We start from the raw sequence: 25463 nt of genomic DNA on the forward strand, positions 1-25463 counted from the left end.
TGGCTGAGTTGAAACAAATGCTAAATGTTTTGTCCCAAATAGGGAGACGTGGCAGAAGCCCTTCCTTACTCAGCTGGTGTTACCTGAATCAACATGCAAGTCAAATCCTGTCCGTTGCAAGAGAACAGCTTCCTGTGGTCAATACCACACATGACAGCTTTAAACAGGAGCTGGGGGAACATCAGAAGGGCACCAAGAACTTGGCTGCTCCACCCCAAGTCCTGTGCTCTGAGTTACACTCCCACTCCAAGGCTGAGAGTGGATGCAGGACAAAGGGATTTGAGGAAAGTCTCATTGCACCCTGGAGTGGGGGACAGAGGAAGTTAAGTGGACAGACAGAGTGACCAGTGCTCTCCTTCCTCAGGCACCAACCTCTGTGCTTTATGAATAATCATTAACACAAATGGCTGAGCTGTCTTCTGTACCTTTAGTCATAGCTGGGTACAGAGGAAGATTCACAGAGACATCTACAGGTCATAGTTGGAACTGGATTAAAATAAAAAATAACATCTTGTCAGTATTTTAACGTGTATGATTCTATCAAACACTAAGATCAATTTATTGGTAGTTAATTGGAGTCAATTCACTAGGAAACAGTTTGTCAATGTGCAAATTTTTCAGTGTCGGAAGAAAAGAAAATTGACATTTGTCGAGCATTTACCGCATGACAAGCCTGCGTTGGGCAACTCTACATTCAGACACCACTTAATTTCAGACCAAGAGTCTAGTCAGCAGTATTAAATCCATTTTACAGACAACCGTGACTCAGAGATGTTAAGTGACTTGCTCAAGTTCCCACAGGGAGGGAGCAGAATGCAAGAGCCAGTATCAAACCTAGATCTATGTGAGGCTACAGCCCACCATCTTCCCACCATCCCAAAACGGCCAGAAGTTTTTAAATATAACTAACTATATAGAGGGTTATTGACAATCATATTTTGAGGTTGTAATTTACTCACTTTTATTATCAGATGAGTAAAAAGAAAATTGGTATTTGTAAACAAACATCTTTGGTCAACTTTCAACTGCTGCGTAGCAAGGAGAAAAATAACTAAAAGTCCAATCTGGTCTAAACCGTGGCCCAATGCAACCATTTAGAGTCCCCTGGTTTAATGCTCCACCTTTCTAGATAAAGGTACTTGGTGATTCCTTCGTCTTCCACCTCACTTCCTGGCTCCTCCCCAAGGTGGCATCTGAATACATGAATATACATGGGGTTGGGCTGTCATTCCAAAACTTTGCATACTCATGGTAGGATGGGTCAGAAGTCCCAAGCACGACATCCCCTAGCTCCCTGGTCTGCAGGACCTTGTCACTGTGCACCTAGTTGCTGTTTCCTAACGTCTGTTGTTTCTGCTGCTTGTAACTTGTCCTCTGGCTTGTCTTCAAGGTTGGCCAGAGCCCAGTGGTGCCTCCTGGTGGCTGGGCTACCTAGCGGTCTCATCTTCACTCTTCCTGGGGGTCTTGCTGAAGAACCTGGGGAGCTCTTCCTACAAATCTCATTTGGCCTCCAGACCAGTGCTGCCCTGAACTAAAAGGTGATTTTTCAGGGTGCCTGGGTGGCTCCGTGGGGTAAGCATCTGACTTCGGTTTAGGTCATGATCTCACAGTTTGTGAGTTCGAGGCCCACATAGGACTCTGTGCTATCAGCTCAGAGTCTGGAACTTACTTTGGATTCTGTGTCTCCCTCTCTCTCTGCCCCTCCCCTGCTTTCTCTCTCTCTCTCTCTCTCTCTCTCTCTCTGTCTCTCTCAAAAATAAGTAAACATCAAAAGAATAAATAAATAAAAAGCGGTTTCTCTTCTCTCCCCATCCCACCTCCCAGATTTATACACTAACACACATAGACGCAGACATGCCAGGGACCTCACTGAGCCCTCTGCAAGCTGTCAGCCTTAGTATTCTTCCTGGATACATGGGCACCCCCAGATACCTTCAGGGTATCATGGAATCTGGGTGAGACCTCTGAAGGACTGAATTCAGGCCGTTCCTCAATTTCCCCTTATGTGGGAGTGGAGAGTGACCTTGAAAATGGCAATGTCTGGGTTCAAAGATTACTGGGAGGGTAGACTCGGGATTTTGCCTTGAGGAGAGATTAACAAGTGGCTGGAGGGAGGGCAGGGGCATGTGCTGTTTCTGTTTATGTACTAGAGTGGCTTTGTTTTTATACTTGAATTCATATCTTTGTCTTAGTGCCAACTAAAATAACCATGTCTTTCTATGAGTCCTATGATAGTGTGCTTACTGCAAGACAACTGGGCCGACATAAAATAAGCCTTATTGTAGGGCTGGCCGCCCCTCTCGCCACAGCCTTCCCCCCCCCCCCAGAAGAGGCCAAGGCACCTGCTGTGCCCCTCCCCAGCTCACCCCACCCCCACCCCGCAGCTTCAACACTGGAGGTTGTGTTTTGTGCCTGGCAGGTCTGCGATAGAGAGCTTTGATTGTCTTTGACTGTCCGGTTTAAGCTGCCTGGTGTCTGATTTCAAACAGGTAAACCTTTTTCTGAGAAACAAACTGCAAAAATACCAGATATATAAATGTCCAGTATGAGAAAATGTCTCTTTTCTCAAAATGTCACTTCACATTTTATTAAAGTAACCAGATGCTTCCAAATATATCCAAATTTTCATGACTGCCTTTACTTAAGTATCCAAATAAAACAGTTCAGGCTATTGTGGAATGGTCAGAAAGGCCCTTCCCAGGGCTTCAAGTTCCATGGTCACCTCTCACTTGAAATGTCTTGTTCCCACTAAGCTCTTGGTGATACCAGCTCAGCACCTCAGTGCTTGAAGCCACTGCCCTGTCCCCTCTGCTCTTAGCCACTTTGCCTCATCCCCCAAAGCTCTACTCATATAAGAATGTTGTACATGCCAGATTTTCTTAGTTTGGGAAATTCATTCATTCACAAATATTTATTGAGCCTCTACTATAGACTACACCCTGTTTAGGTTCTGGGGATTCAGTAGCAAACAAAAGAGATAGAAATCTCTGCCTGTGTGGAGCTTATATTCCAGAGGAAACGCTCAGAGAATAGACACACTAAATAGGACACTATAGAGTGTGTGTGGTACTAATAAACACACAGAGAAAATTAAAGTAGAGAAAAGGGAAGCAGAGTGCTGGGGTTGGGGGACGGGGTGGGGCGGGGAGTTGATTTTTCAAATGCATGACCCAAGCAGGCTACAGCAAGGAGCGTTTGCATTGAGTAGAGGAGGTGCTGGAGAAAGCCATGCCCATATGTGGGGGAAGGATGTCCCAGGCGGAGGGAGCAGCAAGCGCACAGCCCCCGAAGGAGGAACAGTCTGAGGCCAGTTTGGCTGCAGTGGGAATAAATGAGGAAAGAGCCAAAATGTGGTCAGAGGGGTTGCAAATGTGTTGTGAAGGCCAGTAGGTCGGTGTGATGGCTGACTTTCACTCACAGTGAGTTGGGAAGCAGTTGCAGGCTTTGGAGTAGAGGAGTGCCAGAACCTGACTGTACTTCAAAAGGATCATCTATCTGGCTTCTGGGGTGGGAGGAGACTGAGAGTGGCAAAGGTAGAAGCTGGATGATGAATTTGGAGGCCATTTCAACTGCACACGTTAGAGCTGGTGACGGGAACCACTGTCCAGCAGTGTGGTGGTAAGGAGTGGACATAGGTTATAGATATATACTGAAGGTCTGCCAACAGGGTTTGCAGATGGATCAAATGCAGATGCAAAAGAATGAGAGGAAGCAAGGATGAGACCCAGGTGTTTGTTCTGCGCCAGAGGAAAGATGGGCCTGTCATTTGCCGAGATGGGAGGACAGTAGAAATAACACAGCTCAGGAAAGAACGTCAAGTTGAATGTTAGGCATAAGAATTTCACCCTGGCTGTGTCCCTCCAGAGTCTCCGCCTCTGGCCTTGCTGTTGAGCTCCTCTCCCTCCATATTCTTTTTTTTTTTTTTAGTTTATTTATTTATTTTGAGAGAGTGTGTGCACACAAGTGGAGAAGGGGAAGACCGAGAGAGGGAGAGAGAAAATCCCAAGCAGGCTCGCACCACCAGTGCAGAGCCCAGCGTGGGGCTTGAACTCAGGCATCATGAGATCATGACCTGACCTGAAGTCAGACACTTAACCGACTGAACCACCCAGGCACCCCCCACTCCATATTTTTTTTCTCTACCCATTCCTTTCAAGGTTCCAACTACATACCTTGAGCTGCTGAACCCTGAAACTCCAAAATTCCTGGTATTTTATATGTGCCAATGAACAACTGAGTTCTTTTTATGTGATGAAAAAACTGAAGAAAGTAAATTCTCAGACAAATCTAAGAAACATTGGAGTTTTTGTTCAAGCTCACTGCAAGCCAAGCCAAAGGATTCTCTCTTGGGAGAAATATGTATGGAAAAGAAAGAAAAAGAGTACTCAAAGGAGGAAGAAGAAGTTACAAGAAAGAAGACACAGAGGAAGGCAAATAAACAAAAGCCTGGTTGAAGATGGCCTGCTCCACACTGTCAACAGGTGGATGGCCAACCCACTTCCCAGAAGAGGCCCTCAACTCAGTAACACATGCAGTGTCCAGCATTTGATTAGGAATGCTAATTACTTCCCATAACAGGCCTAAGACCTTTTAAAGTAAGTGAGAACATTTCTGTCCCCAGGCCGTGTTCTCTCTCACTTGTTTTTCTTCTCTTTACTCACAACTAATAAACCCCATCAAGTTTTTAAATTAAAAAAAAACCAGGAAATAGGTATTTAGGCAATACCAAAGAGACATGGGCACTACCCCTTCGCTACAATGCACTCAGTGACAAGCCTTTCTGTGTGTCTAGCCATCATTTCATTCTTCTAGTACGTTGTGCCCCAATGGAAAGGTTTTCACTGACAATTACGGTCTGACTTCTATCTGCTTACTGTAATGCCATTGCTGCCCATCCAATCTGCTTTTTTGTGCAAAGGGCTCTACTGGCTGTGGGCTCTAGAATAGCAGTTTGACCAGGCAAGCAATGAGAACACCAACAGCTTAGAGAATCAATCCTGTTGGCGTCGTTTTATTTAAATCTTCTATTAAAGAGAGTTCCTGGGGTACCTGGGTTGCTCAGTCAACTTAAGCATCCGACTTCGGCTCAGGTCATGATCTCACAGTTCATGGGTTCAAGCCCCTCACTGGGCTCTGTGCTGACAGCTCAGAGCCTGGAACCTGCTTCAGATTCTGTCTTTCCCTCTCTCTGCCCTCCCCCACTCAGGCACTCTCTCTCTCTCTCTTTCTCTTTCAAAAATAAATCAACATTAAAAAAATTTTCAAGAGCATTTGTAACATATGCCAAAAGTAGGCAGAAGACGATAAACTTTTGTATACCCATCACCTAGCTTCAATAATTGCCAACTCAGGCTTATCATATTTCATCTCTCCTCACCCACTTCTCTTCCTCTTGTATTATTTTGAAGCAAATCCCAGACATATCCTTTGGTCTGCAAACTTTTCACTGTGTATTTCTACACCATAAAGTTGATTCTATATAAACTCATTACCATTGTCACAATTTAAAGATTAGCAATAATCCCTTAATATCATTATATTTCCAGTAAGAGTTCAAATTTTCAACTGCTTCTTGAATGTCATAATTTTATTTTGCAGTGTGTTGGAATCAGGATGCAAATAAGGTCTACATGCTGTGATTGATTGGTAAGTCTTTTAAGTGTTTTTTATAGGTTCCCTTTCTTCTCTCTCTCTCTCTGCCCCTAGTCCCTACAAGGTGTTTACCGAAGAAACCATTTGGAGTCTTATAGAATTTCTCAAGGTCTGGACATTAACATGCCTTTGTGGTATAGTTTTTCGTGTACTTCTTGGAAATTGGTAGGTAGAGCTAGACACTGCTGGCTTGTTTTTAAATTACATTTGTAGCTTACTTTAGCACTATTTCTGTTATGAAATGTTACTATTTCTCCAAATAAGTTGCACTTGTCCAATTTTCATGTGTTTCAAAGGGTACAACATTCTTTTAAGGTAAGAAATAGCTTTATTCCAAAAGGGCTTACCACCTTAAATCAAATTTTAAGGAAAAAAAATTATTATTTTAGAACAAAAAAAACAATGATAATGTTTTGGCACAAAAGTTATATTCACAGTGAGAATAAAAATTGTCCCAAACCTGGTCTAGGGCAGAACTTTTTTGCATGATATAATTCACAACCTCCTCTGGGATGTAATTGGTGTTGCTGTTAAAATGCTTGAGCAATTTTCTGATAGACCTAAATAAGATTAAGGACTTCTGGGAAGCCAGGGTTACCCACCCAGCTGACTGGCCAGCCTAATAATCTTTAACCAGACATGATTTTTTCTTGTATCCAGTTTAACAATGATTAACCATTCACTTTTTTTATAGAATCCCTAAAGAGAATATTGAATCGGCACACTTAAAGGTTTCATCCCTTGTGGCCAGCTTGAAACAAAATTTTGGCCCAAACTTATAATCCATTTGTCTAAGAAGGTGTTTTAACAACATTTAGGAAGAAATATTGTAAATTTTTTTACTACATTGTGTGGGTAAGAAATTTCATTGAAAGGTATTAAATGTATATACAAGAGTCCTTAAATATATGGAAAATTGGTTTCTTTGAAAGCTGTGGGCACTTTGACTAATGGAGAGAAATTTCTTCTTTGGATAACATAATTCAAACTTAGCTGTTGTCATACAGTAAAAGATCTTCCTTCAGATTCTTTCTATGAGCAAACTGGTGCCTTGAACATGGGATCCAAGTGCCCTGAGGAAACAACATCTCTTCATAGGTGGAAACAGGATTAACATCATGATTTAATTATTATACCAAATACATCATGGATAATCTATGGCCTTTAATAAACCTAACAGTTAAAGGCTGAACTGGTAAGAAATGAACTTCATTTCTGCATTTAAAAAATACATTTAATCCAGTGGGAAATAAAAATGAATGCTGGGATAAAAATTTAAACTTGATGGCAAATAAATAAAAATTGAATGAAATATAATAAAAGAATAGGTTGTGTATTTTATGTATTGTGTATTAATATATATTTTAGAAAATTATTTTTTATCATGTCTGTACAACAACTTTGTTGACATTATCTGGAAACTGTTTTAGTTACCAAGGAAAGATAAATGAGCCTTTAAATGTACATAATACCATAGAGTGAAACCCATATTCCTATACCTTTTGGGATGCTAGATTGTGCCAAATGGCTCAAGGTGGCTCTAAATTAGGCTCTAAATTAGACCTCAAGGTTTGAGCAGAGCCACCAATGACGGGTTGGGCCTCACCCTATCCAAGGGTTGACCGGCTAGTAGTTTTCACACAGGATTTATGTTAATAAGCAAAATAGCAGACCAGCCCGGGTAAATTATACTGGCTTATCTGCTTTCATCAGCCCTGAGTCTACACCAAAAGAGAATGAACTCTTGTATTAAGGAAATTGCATAACTATTTCACAGAATTTTTAGATGGATTAAAAGCAATGATGTATATAATATACTTAGCACAATGTTCAGTGGAAACAGGAGGTACTTAATATTTATTATTTTTAATATATTAAATTGTTAATAAGTGTATTAGATTATTATTTAATATACTAAATTAATCGTATTTATTAGCTCCTTCTCTCTCCCAAAGTCGAGATTCACATGTACGCAGGGTCAGGGACTGTCAGTGAGGAAAGCATGATATAACCAAAAGAATTATGTCTGAATAGTGCTTTATACACTACAAAATGCTTTAATATGCATTATTACACTTGGACCTTAGCTCACCAGCAACCACCCAAAGTGCTCTGTGGGACAAAAGTAAGTACATGCAGTTTATGGGTCACTGGGAACCTGGTAAAGAAGGATGTTATATTGTAGCCACACTCCTAGAGGAGGTCTGATGTCTGAGGGTTCTGACTCTCAGGTAACACCCACAGTCCAGGCCTCACCCCACGTCTCACAGTCACAAGACTCCAATCTGGGCAAACAAGTGGAGGGATTTCGGGAACAGCAGACTTCCAGCGCTAAAACTGGCAAAGTCTCTAGCAAACCAAGATGGTCAGTCACCCTAAGTCTAAGAGAAATCAACACCAACCCCCACAGGCCGAGAGTGCAAGAAAGGTAGCTATCAGAGCTGTAGGAAACATGCTGCTTAGCACACGCTGTAGGGCACCAAGGTTTCATGGTGTGAGAACCTTACATGTTGTTTGATCTGGGAACACAGCTTCTCAAAGCTCTCAGCTTCCCAAATGAAGACAGGAACGGGTTACAAAGCATTTCTCACCAAAGCCCTGTCAGGGGTTCAGTGTTGGTGCCCTTCGCCCTCTATGGTTCAGTCATACTCTCCGAAACTTGTAGGTGTGTCCCCGCCTGCACTGGGTGACCACCCACCTCAGGTTTCCCTTCCCAGAAGCAGATGTCTGTAGGAGGGCCAAGCAGCTTCGCTATAGCAACTTTACAGCTGTGGCAAGAAACTGTCACAATGTAAAGTAGAGGGCACCATCTCCAAGCCTCTCCTTTAGAAAAGTCTAAAAACTCCCACTTGACACAGAATTAAAGAACTTTAGGGGTGCCTGGTGACTCAGTAGGTTGAGCATCTGACTCTCGATTTCAGCTCAGGTCATCATCCCAGGGTCACGGGATCAGGCCCCGCCTCAGGCTCCACACTGAACATGCAGCCTACTTAGAAGTCTCTCTCTCTCTCTTTCCCTCTGCCCCTCTCCCACCCTCCTCTAAAATTTAAAACAAAAACAAAAACAAAAAAACTTTAGGCCCTAAAAAATCATGACATCTTTTGCTTTCAGTTTTGTTCCTCACCCTTGCATTAGTTTCAGAGCCTGATTCTGGAGCTCACAGCACATTGCTCTGCCGATTTTGGATCTAGTGTATAGGAGTTCACTGAATTATCTCCAGAAGAAATGCTGAGTCATAAGGCTGTGCAAGCTCAGAAGAGGCTATATTTAGGTGGGTATCTTGCCATCCAACTCAGCAACGTCTCAGTTCCCATCCAGAGAATCTGTTCCTCTCTCCAAAGATCAAGACTCTGCTTTTTCAAATTCTCCACAAGTGTGTGTGTGTGTGTGTGTGTGTGTGTGTTTGTATTTAGGTGGGAGAAGAGGGAGAAAATCCTCTATGGCTTCCAACACTTACCAGACATGTCTCATAAAGAAGGTGAGTCTCTAGTGAAAGAGAGGAGAGGAGTTTGGTTTGTGGTTTGATACCCATCACCGAAAGGAATACAGCTGAAATGGGGCGTCAAACAAAACTGCAGTTTTGCCATCAATGCAGCTATCATGGCAGCAGCTTCCACAAGATCAAGATGTTGGAGGCTGAAGGGCTCTGAGACAAATCTGTAAGCCAGAGAGCCAGGGAGTAAGTCTGTAGGGAATCCTCTACTTACCATATTATTGAACTAGTTTAGGAAAAAAAAAATCTTTCATAGAAAAACATGGCTATATAAGCTTCTAAGAGGTTTCAAAGACGTGCCACTCACTGCATCAAAATATCCTTATCATTTAAGGAGGCAACCTCAAGCTGAAGATCAATTACTAGATGTGCCAGATATCTTCAGCATCAGCCCTCCAGATGCTCTTTCCAGCCTCCTGATCTGCTCCTTCCCAAGACAGGCCAACCTGTACTTTGCATCATCTCAGGTCCCATCCCCTGCCTTCTGGTTGGATTCCACTAATGGGAGGTAGTAGCAAGAGGTAGGTAGGAGACGTGAGGATGGGAGCAGAATGAAGCAGAGTGAGGTCAGAGGTCCCTCCCTGTATGACCAAGGCTTGGCAGTAGCTCCTTCCCTCTGGAAAGGGCCACACAGCCCCCATTATACTATAGCTACAGCTCTCGCTCTCTCTCTCAGGGCTCTGGTAGCTTTTCCCTTCTCTATCCCTTTAAGCCAATGGCTGGTAAGGATCCCCACTGTTACTAGCCCTGGGGAGACTTTACCATCCTTTGTTGGTTTCCCTTGAACCTATCTACACCCTTGTAAGTAGCCTCTTGGTTAAACTCCCTGAATAAGGCCCAATCAAGTATGCCTTCTGTTTCTTGTTGGGACCTTGACTGACCCCTTCAGCATATCAAGGGTCTCCTTGGGGTGATTCAGAAAAGTACAAAGGCCAATGGGGAGTAAGTTAGAGACAATGCAGAGGTAAAGCTCGTCCTTTTTCCCACTTTCACCTATCAGCCAAGGAATGCATACATTTAAGGGAGAATGATAATAAACAAGGGCTATAAGGAATCCTTCTGAGATTTTGTCCCAGGTCGTAAGTTCCTGGCCTTAATGATCTCTGGATGAAATGATCCAGAGAGCTTTCTTCGTGCTCATCAGAGTACAAGTGGTTCTTGCATAAGTCATCATTTTGCTGACACTAAGAAAGCTAGGTAACTATCTCTTTTCCAACAGAGGAATACATCTGAGTTTCTCTTATTGTCCTAAACAAAACTAAGTGGGGACATCCAGACAAACTGAGAAGGCTGAACCATTTGGGGAAAAAAAATGAGATGTTCAGGATCTGTGGAGAGTCAGAGTTCCGCATAGGAGGTCATCATGGCCAGAAGATGATTGCTGTATGAAAGAAGATGTTGAATCTAGGACGTGGGACTAAAACAAAACACCAGCCCAAAGGAGGAAGGACAAGAAACACACAGTGGACTCCTGAGACCTGGGGAGCAAGGAGTTATGGCAGGCAGGCCCGGAGCAAGCAGCAGAGATCCTTACTAGAGGCAACTGGTGGGATGGATATAGGCACATGGTCAACATTATAGAAAGGTCAGCAGCTGATGTCATTTTCCAGTCCGTGGAAAACAAGTGAAAAATGACTAAGCTCATCCTAGTAGAGCCAACAAAGAAGACCCACTCAGAGAGGGCATGGGGCTCCTTATTGACCCCACAATTAAGGCCCACATTAGATCCGCCTTTCTGAATAAGGAAAGCCCATCAGTGCAGGTTAGGAGCCCATGGGCCAGAAACAGAGGAACAGAAATAAAGCAAACATTGCAACTAAACTGATTTATTATAAATAAAGCTAGTGTTGAAATGCATTCTTCTACTAAGATAAAAAGCCATACAATGAGAACTCTTCAGGCAGCTCCTTCACAAAAAGGAATAGCATCCTCATCTTGCTATCAACATTTGTTTAAGTAAAACTACATAAAGCCCAACATTCCTCCAAAGATCAAAGATCAAAGATCAAAAGAAAGGAGTGAGTCCCTGTTAGAAACTTGACTGAGTATTTTCTGTGCAACTTACAGGTGAAAAAGCAAGGTTTTGAGTTCCTTTTCTTCCTTATGTCAAATAGCTCTTCCATTGTCCCTCCCAAATTCACAATTGAGTCTAGTTAGGATGGTGATCAGCAAGCACCTAAAGTTGAAGCAGTGAGCAGTTGAAGAAAATACACATAAAATGGGATTGAAGCACACAGTAAGTCAGAAGTATTCACTAATTGAAGATGGAGGACAACATACACTCCTTAATGAGGCATGAATTGTAGTCATGTTGGAAAGGAAGAGCAAGAGGGAGAGAAAGGCTAGAAGGCTCTCACTCCTTAAAGTGAAAGGAAATTTGGGAATTCGATCTTTCTTAGAAGGCTGACCTTGACCATCACAGTTACATCTTCAGAATTTGAAAACATATTAATATGGAACCTATTATATACAGAGTCTGTAGTAACACAAAGATAGTACTTTTCTTGGCCAAAAAACAATTCTTTTCCCATGTTGCATAAAAGATCCTCTTTCCTGGAATTATTAATTTAAACATATATATGTTAGATATCTATCATATATAATGATGCATAATAATTATATATACATGTGATATATAATAATATATACATGTATGTGTTTATATATAAATATATAATATATGAATCAATGTATAGTATCTATACATTTATATATACATTTATAATATATAAAATGAATGTCCATACAGCTCTATATCTATGTATAGATACCACCCATTTTATTACTCCATTCATTGAAGAGTAACCGGTTATCATGTTCAAGGTCCTGTGTCTGATGATGAGAAGGCAGAGGTGCATAAGATGTCTTCTTTATCACAACTTAGTGGGAGAAGCTGTTACTATGTATCGAATTAAAATACAATATGACAAATGCCATCAGAGAACAATATAATTAATAGTTGCCCAGTGTTCATTTTGTACCTTGTATATACAATTATTAAAATCCATAATACATTAGTCTGTCTGGAATTATTACATGTGCCCCCATAATCTCTTCCCCAGCTTCTCAAAGAGGATCTGTGGAACCTTTTCATCTGGACCACAATACTTATCACAGTGTCCAGCAAGTGTTTGGTGTTTTAATGACGATTAAATAGATAATTCTATGAAAGTTCTCTGAAAAATATAAAATGTGACACACATACAGACAGCCATAATTGTTTATTCTGTGGAGTTAAAAATAGAAAAACCCATTTAAAATAACCCCTTTAAAAGATAAAAGAATGCCACTATTTTTCTTTACTAATTAGAACATTGAGAAGAAGGTAGATAGCATATTAACACGTCCAGGCAAAATACACTGAAAAGGACCAAAGTCTACTGGAGACCTAGTGGTCAGATTCTACATGTTTATTTCCTGGAAAATTGTGAAATTTTCATCATCCTAATAATTGTGTTGTGACTTAAAAAATTAAAGAAATCACCACATTCCAGCTTGTTTAGTATTTCCACAGTGGAAATAAATGATAATACAGGTTTTACTGAGAGTTTCCATTTGTTGAACACAGCGGGTAAGTTGGTGGCAGCTGAGCTCTGTCGATGAGAAATCAATTTGGGTTAGACTGATAAGGAAATTAAACCGCTGTAGTGTATCAGAATGTGGTAACGTACCTTTAAATCTTGGCCTTCGTGATTTATTGAAAAGAAGGAAGTGACTTATTGGAAAGGAGGAAGTAAAGAAGAAGACAGCAGCGAGAGGAGTTAATGATGATGAAAGATGGAAGACATGGTCGTGAAACCAGCCGGTTCCTTCCTTCAGTTTTTTGCACCTGTTTTATTGCACTTAAAAGGAGAACACCAAGGTTTGTTTTGTCTTATTTTTTCTCTTCTTTAGGCATGGGGGAAAAACTAGGGAAAGAATGATGGTAAGATAGAAATAAGAAGAGAGAGTTGTGAGTAAAAATGAAAGAATTAATGAAGAGCAAAGACACAGACACCTGAGAACTTAAAAAAAAAAAAAAGGAAGGAAAAAAGAAAATGGGGCAGAAAACAGGCAGAATTGGTCCTTTTGTGTAAAGTACCGTTGCCCCAAATCACAGGACAAATACCTTGATAATGGTTTAATACTATGGTTTTCCTTCTACTACATTATGTCCATCATTCTACTTCCTGTTCTAAAATGCTAAACACCAAGCACCATCATTCCCTCCTTCCTCCTCTAACCTTTAGTGTTTTCACAGTTTTCTTTAGGCAAGAATTTCACGACCAGGTATCTTCAAGTTTGGAGCAAATGGGTGGGATTATTTTTTCCAGAACAAGAACAAGCAATTCCATGTGGGAAAACAGATGATCAAAAATTAAGAGTGGTCTAAACTGTTGGAGTCCCAGACACTCTGAGATTTTAGAAATGGCTGACTCATAGGCATCACCCCTAAAACTGGGATAAATATCTCTGCAGGTTACAGAGTCGTAAAAATGCAATGAGTTAGTGTTCCTAAAGCCACCAGGGACAAGGCACATAGCAAGAGGTCAGCAGTTGTATTTTCAATGAAGATTTGTGCTTGAATTGTTTTAATAACTGAAGCATTAAAAACTTAAATTCTGTGGGGCACCTGGCTGGCTCAGCCAGTGACTCTTGATCTCAGGGTCATGAGTTTGAGCCTCCTGGTGGGTGTAGAGATTATAAATAAATAGACTTTTGATTATAAATCAACTTTTTTTTAAAACTTAAATTTTGTTTAATTTGGGGAAATGCTTATTCTTTTTTTAAACCTTCTTATTCTTTAAAACCTTTGAGATGTAAAATCCACAAAACCAAAGCTATTCCAATAGAGATGTTCAAAAGAGTACTGAGAACGTCCCTCCTAATGAAAACCTGATCCAAGATATCCCCCTTTTTCAAAGGAAAATCTGACCTTGCACTCTTTTCTAGCATCATGACCTTATAATATTTCCTGTCAAGAAAGATCTCCAACCTTCTACTTTGTAACATTCATTTAAACAGCACAAGGCATGAAGGCATCTCTCCAACTTTCTCCTTCAGCCTTTTTCTTTCAGGCTTCCAATAAGGAGATAAAATGGAGATAGAGTAGGTAAATGCTTGTACATCTAGCTGTCTTGATAGTGAAGTATTGTAGAAATAAATTCACGATGGCAATTTCCTCAAAGGGTCAAAAACGAGCCAAGTAATTTAATTTTAAAAGTGACTTTAAGACAGGAAATCAGGAGTTGGTTTGTGAGTAACCCTGGGAAGGCTGAGGATTGCGGTGAAGGCACAGATCGTGCACCAGCCCAAACTTAGTGAGGTCAAGCCTCGCAAAGGAAAGCTCGTAAGCCCTTTGTAGAACAATATCTTACTTTCAGGCCTCTGCCTGTCAGTCCTCTGCTCTGGTTAATATCATCAAGGGAATCCTTGCCTGACAGAATGTAATTTAGGATCTATTAAATATGATTACTTGGCCTTGAAAATGATGGATATTGGACAGAATTATAGAATCACTTTACAAAAGAAAGGTCTCTTTTACATCCTTTCTTGTGGAGCCTAAAATGAAGCCTGGGGAAATCCCTCAGAGGGGTTGTGGCATTTATAGGTTAGGTTTATGAAAAAGGGAATTGATATTCATATTAAAAACTGTGAAAATTGAGCAAGGTGAAGATAGTGAGCATGCAGACAGCTGTGACGTGTGTCTGAAGGGTGAGTGGCTTGTTGCCCAACTGATTTACTTGCTTTAATTATATTAGTAACGTGAAAGTCGACATGATTCGAAACTAGCTCTTTGGGTTTTTCATTCAAATACTAGCCCCCAGTGACCGCTTTTTATGGTCTTCCCAATTTCCAATTACTTAAAATGTTCATAGCTGAAATACTTCAGAGTTCACTGCTGGGTTTGCTTTGGAGGTGGCCTCGGTTTGGGTTTTGATTTAATTACATTTTGTTCCTGGTTATAAAAGTAATATATGGTCATTGAAAAAACTACAAAACATAAAAAATTGCACAGAAGAAATTAAAATCACTAATAATTCTGCCACCCAGAGATTGTCATTAACATTTTCTGTATACCTACTAGGATTTATATATATATAACATAATTATATATATAATTTTTATTACTTAATTGATGTAATATCATAATATTGTTTACTAAAATTGTTTTAACTTAATACTGTAGTGTGACCATACCCCCATATTTTAAGTATCATTCCATAAGGAGATATTTAGTGGTTATATGCTATTCATTGTATGTATATGCCATCAATTCTTTTTAAGTTTATTTTGAGAGAGAGAGAGAGAGAGAGAGAGAGAGAGAGGAGCATGAGAAGGGGAGGGGCAGGGAGAGAGGGAGACACCTGCTGCCAGCACAGAGCTCGATGTGGGGCTCGATCCAAGGAACCATGAGATCATGACCTGAGCGGAAATCAAGAGTTAGATGCTTAACCAACTGAGCCACCCAACCCCCTATGCCATCAATTTTTAAATTGCAATTGGCGAGAATTTAGAAGGTCTATTTATATTTTTTCCCATTATCAGATAACTCTGTATACCTCCCGTGTTATTTCCTTAGGATACATTTTCAGAAGAGTTACTATGTCCAGCCTTTTTACATGTGGCAAATTTCTCCTATCATGCAAGGTCTATATTACAGTAGACTACATCTTCTGACTATTTTTCTTACCAGGACCAACCAAAACAATGAAGGTAGTAGATAAAATTGAGATTATCACCATTGTATTTCTAATTGGTAATGAATTTTGTGTTAGGGATAAGGTGGGAGCAGCATTAGAACTTTCAATTATCTCAAAAAAAAAAAAAACTAACACAACAAGGAAGCAGGAAGTGGGGAATGCAGAATTATTGTTTAATTGGTTATAGAGTTTCAATTTTGTAAAATAGAATTCTGGTAATGGTTGGTGGTAATGGTTGCACAACAATATTAATGTACATAATACCATTAAACTATACATTTAAAAATGATTGTTAGTAAATTTTACATTATATGTCTTTTACCACAAAAAAAACAGAAATTGGGGGGAGAAAATGACTAAGCAAATGAAAAAGATCACCACTACTTGTGTTGCAGAGGAGCTCATTTGGAAAAAGGAAATAGGCCCTCCATGTTCCATGACATGGTTCTGATATTATGGTAGGTGAGGCTATAATCATAATTAACATTTATATGGTACTTTATAGTTTACAGGTGCTTTTGTACACATAATTTCATTGACATAACAGCCTCATGAAGTAGTTGATTATCATCATTTTGTATATGAGAACTCTGAGACAGCTCAAATAACTGCCCAAGGTGATATAGCTGGCAAAGAGCAGAAGCAAAGACATCATTCCAGGGCCACACCCCCTTGTTTAAACTGTCTCCCATGAAATACACTACCAAGATGGTGGCAAGGCTATTGTGCTGGCAAAACTATCAAGTGTTTTCATTTGACAAGTCAAATGTGTCATTTGTAACTGAAAAGAGCAAACCTTTAAATAGCACTTAAAAGACTTAGCTTAGAAACACTTCTTTCTGTAACAGCTTTGGATAAGTAATAAAACAGTAATTTTACTAATATTCATAACAAATAATACTCCCCACTGTTGAACCCTTATTTCATGTTTTTGGCACTTTTGGATATAGAGTTAAGTTTTTAAATTCTCCCTCTCTAATATATTTATCATCCTAAAGGGGAACACATGCAACATCACCAGGTATCAGTGTGTCCAGGCAAGGTCATAGGGAGAGGAACTGAGCCCACAATAATTTAGAGTCAACAGTTTCTCTCTTCACTATCTCCCATCCAATTAAATACAAAAATAAATGTTACATTTTTTCAAATTAAATATTAGCATAAACATAGATTTTTTTAAATGTAGATATTCCCTTGCTCCCTAAATTTTCTTCACGCATTTTTTGGGTGCAGGATCTGATCAAAGATTAACAAGCTGTTATTGGCTCTTATATCTATCCAGTATCATCTTCAATTTTGATAGATGATTCCTCCAACTTTTCAAGATTTCTTAGAGTTTTGTCTTTTATGATTCCTGAATAATTTAATCTAACAAGCAGTAGTTTTGGTAAACAGAAATCTGATCTGTGAGATTTATTTTGCCTGTGAGCCCATTTGTCTTTGGAATTAAAAGTATCAATAGATATCATGAACATTTCTTGTTCTCATATATTGACTAACCTCATGCCTTTAATACACTTTTTATGGACCTGCTCTGTGCCTAGTTCTACAAAACTAAATAAGACATGGTTCCATGGAACTCTCATTATATTAATAAATAGAAAAACTAACACATACTATTAATTAAAATGAAATAGAGTAAGTGCAATACTATAAGTATATGCACATACTCTGGGGTCACAGAAGTATTATATTTGCTCCTATGAGTAAGAGAAAGATTCACAAAGGAAGAATCATCAGAGTTGGGACTAAAAGGATGAAAAATTTTTCTTAAAGAAAGGGATGGGAAGGTTTATGCACATATATTATTTTGTCCCTTGTTTTATGATTAGATATTTTTCTTCGATTATAGTATGAAATCACACAATATCATATACTCTGACTGTAACATTACAAACATCTTTAGGGGCACCTGGATGGCTTAGTCAGTTGAGTCCAACTTTCGCTCAGGTCATGATCTCGCAGTTAGTGAGTTCAAATCCCCTGGCAGGCTCTGCTGTCAGAGCAAAGCCCGCTTTGGATCCTCTGTCTCCCTGTCTCTCTCTGCCCCTCCCTTGCTCTCTCTCTCTCTCAAAAATCAATAAACATTAAAAACATCTTTAGATTTCATAGCATTCTCTGTAAATTCACCAAACTATCATCGTTCACTGCACCTGCCATTGAGTAGAATTCATTGTTGATCAATAAACATTAAGCTTAATTGTGAAGCTCCTTGATTAATTTACCACTGCACTGGTAGTGTGAGGATGCCCAGCTGCAGGGGACACCATTTATATGAACACTTCCCTTGGGGTCCCTAGGCAGTCTTCTGCATACTTATGGATTTATGGTATTTATCTCCCTCTACTTTGTACACAATTCTATTTTAATACTGCATTTTCCTTTCCAGTTGAACTATACTTAACGCAGTAGAATTTTAAGAAAAAAAAATTCTTCCTAGTATTTATGATAGCTACTGATCCAGTTAATTTGGTTAAATAGAATTTCTGGAACAGTAGTTATGATTTTCTAAGATACTGTATCATCGCCTTTCTTAATTTCTTATGCTACTTATATAATATGGATCACCGCACAATGTAAATCCCCATTATATACTTGATGTTGATGGTTTCTGGTCAGTTGATGTATGCCAGGTTTTTTCAGAAATCATACCAGCTTTGAGATTCCTGAGCAACTATGCTGTATATTCTTCTTTAGCCATTAATTGAATTTTGAAAAGGAATTTGATATATTTCTAATTTCTTTTTTCATGGTAAATCAGGGCATAAATCATCTATTCTCTACAATCCTGAATGGTATCAACTGTGCTTGTTCTTTGTTAATAAATATTTCAAGTTATCTTAAACTATGCTTAGATATTTTTACATATCTCAAACAAATGGATAATAGACCAATAGTTAGATGGTTCTCCTCTACAATCTTACTTCTTGTTTTTTCCAGAGTTTTATATTGGATCTCCTCTACCCCATTAGATTCCTTTAACTTTGATCTGTCTGCCTAGCAAGGACTCTAAACAATAGCATTCTCCTTGATTTAGATTTTAGCCCATCAGAGGCTGTGTACTTTTTGAAGAAAAGGAAATTCACTTAAACAGAGTGGTTTGCACATTAAATATTAGCTCATAAGAATGAGTTCTGCAGGACTTTCCAGCTCTAGGATTCCGTGTGTATAATGGCAGAATGAAAACAACAGATTGTAATTGTATGAATGTCATCTGTGTTATGTCAAAGAGAAAAACAACTTCGTCCTGAATCAGATCAAATAGAACAGTCCAAAAAATTTTAATAGAGGTGAAAACTTAGCCAATTAATTGAATTGGTTAGATATTATTTTTCAGTGGTTAGATAACACATACTGAAATTAAATTTTCTAAAAAAATATTAATTAGTACCTTCCCAAGGGCTTTTTTTTTTAAACGTTTACTTATTATTTTTAAGAGACAGAAGGAGACAGAGCATGAGCAGGGGAGGGGGAGAGAGAGGGAGGGAGACACAGAATCTGAAACAGGCTCCTGGCTCTGAGCTGTCAGGACAGAGCCCAAAGTGGGGCTCAAACCCATGAATTGTAAGATCATGACCTGAGCCTATCAGACGCTTAACTGACTGAGCCACCCAGGCGCCCCATTCCCAAGGGCTTTTGAATCCCATCAGGTTTATTTTATTTTTTGGAGTCTTTTGCAATATGGCACATCTGTGCTGAGGGGTCTGCACAGAGTCATGTGTGATCTCCCCACTATAATATTTCTGTGTGGGGTTTCTCACATATTGACCTGCCCCCTGACAAAACAGGAGGTCATGGTAACTAAGAAACCAGTGATTTTGCCCTGAACACAGATAGAGGAAAGCAGATTTTTCCGTCAGTGGATCAGCCTTTTTCCAATTTTTAGTGGAGAACTTCTCTGTAAATTATTCAGGAACAAACTGAGCCTTGGTCAATGCAAAACCAAAAATATCAATGAATTATATTTTAAAACTTGAAAAGAGCGGTCGCTTTCCTGCATTCAGGAAAATATGTCCATCTTCTTGTAATTTATATGCAGTTGCAGGGAATTGCCTAGAGTGTTTCATTAGCAACATGTTGTCCCCTGCAGGGGCAATAATTCACCTAGTACACTCTTATTCTCTTCCTAAGCAAATCTGGGGATGAATAACAATAATGATTTTTATTTTCATTTCAGTCTTTAGAAATCCTCCTTTATTCCTACTCTGCTCTAGTTCTCTGGAATGATGAATGATGACCATTTATAACCTAGCATACTGAAAGTGTCATGATCTCATCGTTCGTGGGTTTGAATCCTGCGCCAGGCTCAGTGCTGGCAATGTGGAGCCTGCTTGGGATTTTCTCTCTCCCTCTGTCTCTCTGCCCCTGGCCCACTCACTCATGCATTCTCGGTCTCTCAAAAAAAAAAAAGATTAAAGAAAAAGAAACACAAATTCCCAGGCACTATCCTAGTCCTGCTGAGTAAGAAACTCCAGGCCCTTCTGAGTTTTATAAGCCCTCCAACTGATTTTGATAATCGTTTGCATAAGAACCACAATTCTTGCTCTGCAGTACTGATACACCTTCACTTCCTGTTCACTCTTCCTCCCACAGACCCTTCAGCCTCATTTCTTCCTCAGAGCTTGGTCCTGGCTCCTTCAACCTCCCTCTTTGCATTCTTCCCCCCAGGAGATCTCACTCATCCCTTAGTGGGATCTCACCCATTTCTAAAAGAAAAAATCTATTGACATGGAGTGATCATTACCTAATAGCAATAGCCTCTTCTGGACTTCTCAGTAAATGCCAAATCTCACCTCAGTGACCTGTTCTTTTCAGAAGTTTCTCTAATGCTGAATGGACTCATATTAAACCTCTTATCTGATGGTAATAAAAGTTAACCCTTGTTGAGCAATTAATATGTACTGTCCCAAACATATGTGTATATTATGTCATTCAATCCTCACTACAACTCTATGAGGCAAGTAACATTAATAATCCATTTTCCGGGTAAGCAAATTGAGGCACAAAGTAGCTAAGCGAGAGCTCAAGGTCATACAGGCAAGAAGTAGTAGAGAGTATATTAAAAACCAAATGGTCTAAGAGATGATTGTTATTCAGCAAGTAAGAAAAACCTAGTCTTATAAAGCAAACAGGAAATTAAGCACTTTTCCTTCTGCCATATGAAGGCCATAATGGAATTTTTCCTAAAAGATTGTCTTAAAAAGCAGGAGATGCACCTTAAAATTTATGTATTCTAAATTAGGGGTGGGGGGGGAGAATTCCCCCAGGCAGTGACCTTTATTACTAAGATTTGATTTGGAAGCCAATTTTTATAGCTCAGTTAAAAACTGCTAAACCCAGTCACTTATATAATAGAAATGCTGACGTGACCTTAATTCTAGAGGTGCAAAGGGTATAATTGAATTTAAGAACAATGTACCTCATCCATTAAGTCATTAAATAGATCGTAATAATCTGACACATTTGGTAAGTACTACATGAAAGTGGTTAACAATGGTATGCAAATAAAATGAGCTTACACGATTAGCTGCTGTATTTTCGGTTGTGTTTGCCAAATATAACATTAAATTACAATACAGTCATTTAGAAAATGTTATGGCAATATAATTTAAATGTTCCTGAACATGATGCCAACATAAAGAAAGGGAATGTTAGAATCTCCAAGATATTGCCAAGTGCCTGTGTGTAATTCAGATAGCTTTATATTTACAGTTAATAGAATTAAACTTAATCAGGAATACATCCTTTTGAACCAAACTTCTGGAGTTGCCCTGGTGAGATAGTGCATCTGATTGAAAAGTACATATAAAGATGCCAACTAAATGCTAAAGTCAGATCATTCCTCCCCATAGATGAATATTTGGCACTGCTGAGAAAAAAACATCCAGATGTTTGGCATCATATAGCCAAATACCTAAATCCAAGTGAAATCATGAGTTAAACACACACTTAGGGAATTGAATCAATGGAGACATCCAGTGAGGCTCGTTTTAGCTCAAACAAAATAAAACAAAGCCAAAACAAAATTTCTTGAGGGCAGGGCTAGAAATCTGAATTTTCAATTCATATTGTCTCAATTCTTCATTTAATCTGACTATTTATAGGACCAGTAATGAAGCATACTAATCATTTCAGTGTAATAGAGAATCCAGTAGAGCAAAACACTGGGCTTCAGAACTCTGACAATTATTTTAATCAGATCTTCTGTTTTATTTCCTTATGCAAATGCTAATATAACAAATAAGAGTTAGTAAATAATAGTATATCTAATAAATTATCCAGGTTCTTACCTGCTGGTCACAATAATTGCTAATATATTCAAAGGCCTTATGTTATATTTATACATGGGCAACAAGCCATGGAAATGAATATACGCATTTATATAAGAGATATATAACATGGTGACATAAAAATCAAAAAGGTCAAAAATCGCTGTCCTAGTAAAAGAAATAAAAATAATTAAGGGTTTAAATTGAATATAAGTGACTCAATTAGTAGGATAGATCAATTACAACAATGACTCCTATTTTCTCCCTTCTTACTACATGTCTGTACATCTCTTGCCATCATGATGTGGCATTTATTTGTCCCACCTCTTGAACTGAACTGTCCTGCAACTTGACCTCTAGAGTGTGGTTGATATGAGGGGGTGTCACAGTTAACAGAGGCCTCAAGAGACATTATGCACCCTCACTTACTCTCTTGTTCCTGTTCCTTTGCCCTGAGAATAACTCCGAGCTAGCCTGCTGAAGAATGAGAGATCCTGTGAAAAAGACCCAAATCGTCCCCACTGGAGACATCCTAACCCACCAGTTTAGCACAGATGCATAAGCAAGACCAAGAAGAGCTGAGCCTGGCACAGACCAGCAGAATCCACCCCACTGATCGGTAAGGCTTATGGCAAATAATAAATGGCTGTTTTAAGCCAATGGGTTTGAGGTGATTTCTTATGCAGCAATAGATAACTGATACAATTAGTGTCAGACAGTATTTCTATAGCAAAATAATGCAAATATGGTTATCTCTAAATATTAATGATTCTTGAATTTACATACATTTGTGATATTTTTAGAGCACTGTCACAGTCTTGCTTGTGTAATAAAGAGGACAAATGTGATTATCCCAATTTTAAAGATAAGACAATTAGACAGGAAAATGAAATCACACAGCCAGGTATTACTGAGGTGAGGAGTAGGGGTAAGGATAGAGTAAAGTGTAGAATCCAGTTCTCTCTAAATCCACATCAATTTCGAATAATCCTTATGATCTTAGCTGGCTTCACTGTGAATTTGACTTGAGGATAAAAATATCAGCATCATGGTACCCCAGCTAACATGGCAGGTTCCATCTTCACCATTAGAAAAACTACGGTATCACTGCCTCCAAAAAAATCTACTAAAACAGAAAATGAAAATATCCCCCAAAACCCACAGGAAATTTAATATTAATTGTTGTTCTTGTTATTATTTTGTTGTTGAATGTCTTAGGCTTCTGTGATGTTTATCCTTCATAGAGATAAAAAGGGAGCAGGAGGAAAATTCACCTCTCTTACTTTAATGTCAAACTTTGAACTACTTAATAAACCAATTAAATGAAAGATTCAGAAAGTACCAATCTTTACATTGAGATAACCACTGAGCAATCAATGATAATTAAAAAAATCAATTGGTCTTCTGTAGTAATTAAATTTGTCCACTTAGATATAATTGATATTGTTCGCAACTAATTATCCAAGTAAAGGCTCTGAGGGACTCTTAGAGACTAAAAGATTGAGCCAAAGAGTCTTCCTAATTTGAAATTGGACCAAATGCCATGTTTTCTCAAAAACCGATTAAGTCTTCCCTAGAAACATAGTATTGAACAAACTCAAATACAGTCAGGAAATCAGTATTAAATTAGAGGCAGTTTAGCATACTATCTTGTACTCTCTGTGTGACCGAGGGCTAATCACTTAACCCCTGTGTTTCAGCCCCTTCATCCATAAAATGGAGATAATACCAATGTCTACCTCATGGAGTTGCTATAAGCATAAGTTATTAGTAGTAAAATATTTAGAACAGTAAGATGTGTGTTCATGTCATTATTAGTTGTCCCTTGGTACCCTTCCGAAAGAATGGACAGATAGTCACCCATCACAAGTTTATTCCCAGGTTTTATTCTCACTTGTGTCTAATTCCTGTGGGCAGTTTATATTCAAGGATTACTTCCACCCTTCCCATCTTTGAGAATCAATTGTTCTTCTTGAGATAAAAGGTGGCTAAAATAGGGGAAAAGGAAGTTCACATGTGCCGTGTGGCATATCTGATTACAAGTTATTAAGCCAATCCTTCCCTCTCTCTCATAAGCAATTCATTTCCCAGCACCATAGGGGAGAATAATAAAATAAAATACAGGATGATCTCATCACTGATGCTTAGCATTTGTATATTCACTTAAAAAGGTGGCAGAGCAATTTACTACAGCCCTCAGGCGGCCTAAATGACATGTTAGCAAGTTATATAGATACGCTATTACCTATTTATTCTGAGATTCAATGCAAAAATGTCAAGGAGATCCCTACTTAAGTACACTAAATTACTGACTCCTGGGGCTAGAAAGTACTGGGAGAAGCTATTAGCTATTGAACCCATCTCCTGGATAAGAATCTATGGCGCATATAGATGCGAACCTTTCCGAAATCTAGAGAAAGCTATTAAACTATCTTCAACGTTAAGGTCCTCACTCTTCCAAGAAATTCTTTTCAAGGTGTTCTGGCGTCAGCATAAGTACATGTGCATTTGTTCTCTCATTTGATGGTATGAAAACAGCTGGTGAGGCTTCTGACCCATGCAGCATTTCTTTGAATTCTCTCCTTTATCCCAAACCTGTATTTCCCAGTACCAATAGTGATGTGGAGAAGAAAGGCAAAAGAAATGTAGATAAAATTAAATTTCCTTATAACCTGCAGCCCACTGACAAATACTGGAGACAGGCACATTCCTCCAGGAACTCCCAACTGTCTTAATGTTAATGCTTTGCTAGAGGGAAAAACAACCTTAGCTTGACCATAGCTAGGCCTCCAGGATCCGGTAAGTCTTCTTTAACATATGAAAGTCCTTTTAGAAACTTCCCCATCTTTACCTCCCCCAACTCCCAAGTGTATAATCAGTTGCTCTTCACAATCCCAGTGCAGGGTCCTGTCCCTGTGCTTTAATAAACACCATTTTCACATCAAAAATGTCTCAAGAATTCTTCTTTGGCCATTAGCTCAGAACCCTAACACTTCAAACCACATCAATAGCACAGCTTCATCTGAATAACATCCACTTATCCTATAAGGATTATTGTCTTCTATCCAATAAGGTTACTGTCTTCTAATATGAGATTAAATTAAGAATATCCTATACACTCTGATTCTGAAAATGCAGTAATCATCACTTGAGCTTTGCAATCCAACTATGCCTTCTCTAACCTTCTAAAATATCCACCGATCAAATAAGCATTAATCAAAAAAAGTGTATCTGAGGTCAGATACATCTCTATTATTACTTCCAATAGTGAGTGAGTTAAGCTATCTGGCCAAGAATCAGAACTCAAGCAGGCCAGCAACAGATGAAAAGAGCACAGTTCATGGCGTTGCCCGACCATAAGGCAAG

General features: G+C 39.1%; 1 protein-coding gene across 11 annotated transcripts in view; it reads left to right on the plus strand.

The window, feature by feature from the left end:
• The first annotated feature begins 9645 nt into the window (after nt 1-9645).
• ZNF770 (zinc finger protein 770) overlaps nt 9646-25463 on the plus strand; it is a 58143-nt gene continuing 42325 nt past the window's right edge. For 9 of the 11 annotated variants that reach the window (XM_047862629.1, XM_047862617.1, XM_047862624.1 and 6 more), the window contains exon 1: nt 19332-22716. Coding sequence is in view for 1 of the 11 variants with exons in the window: in XM_047862630.1 (XP_047718586.1) it covers nt 22652-22716 (65 nt within the window). In the remaining 10 variants the exon portion in view is untranslated. Of the gene's footprint in view, nt 9667-12936; nt 13008-19331; nt 22717-25463 lie in introns of those variants that run through there. The other 2 variants (XM_047862623.1, XM_047862622.1) reach the window with 2 other exon arrangements.

The sequence above is a fragment of the Prionailurus viverrinus genome, chromosome B3 (assembly GCF_022837055.1).
Source record: "Prionailurus viverrinus isolate Anna chromosome B3, UM_Priviv_1.0, whole genome shotgun sequence".
In the NCBI taxonomy this organism is placed as follows: Eukaryota; Metazoa; Chordata; class Mammalia; order Carnivora; family Felidae; genus Prionailurus; species Prionailurus viverrinus.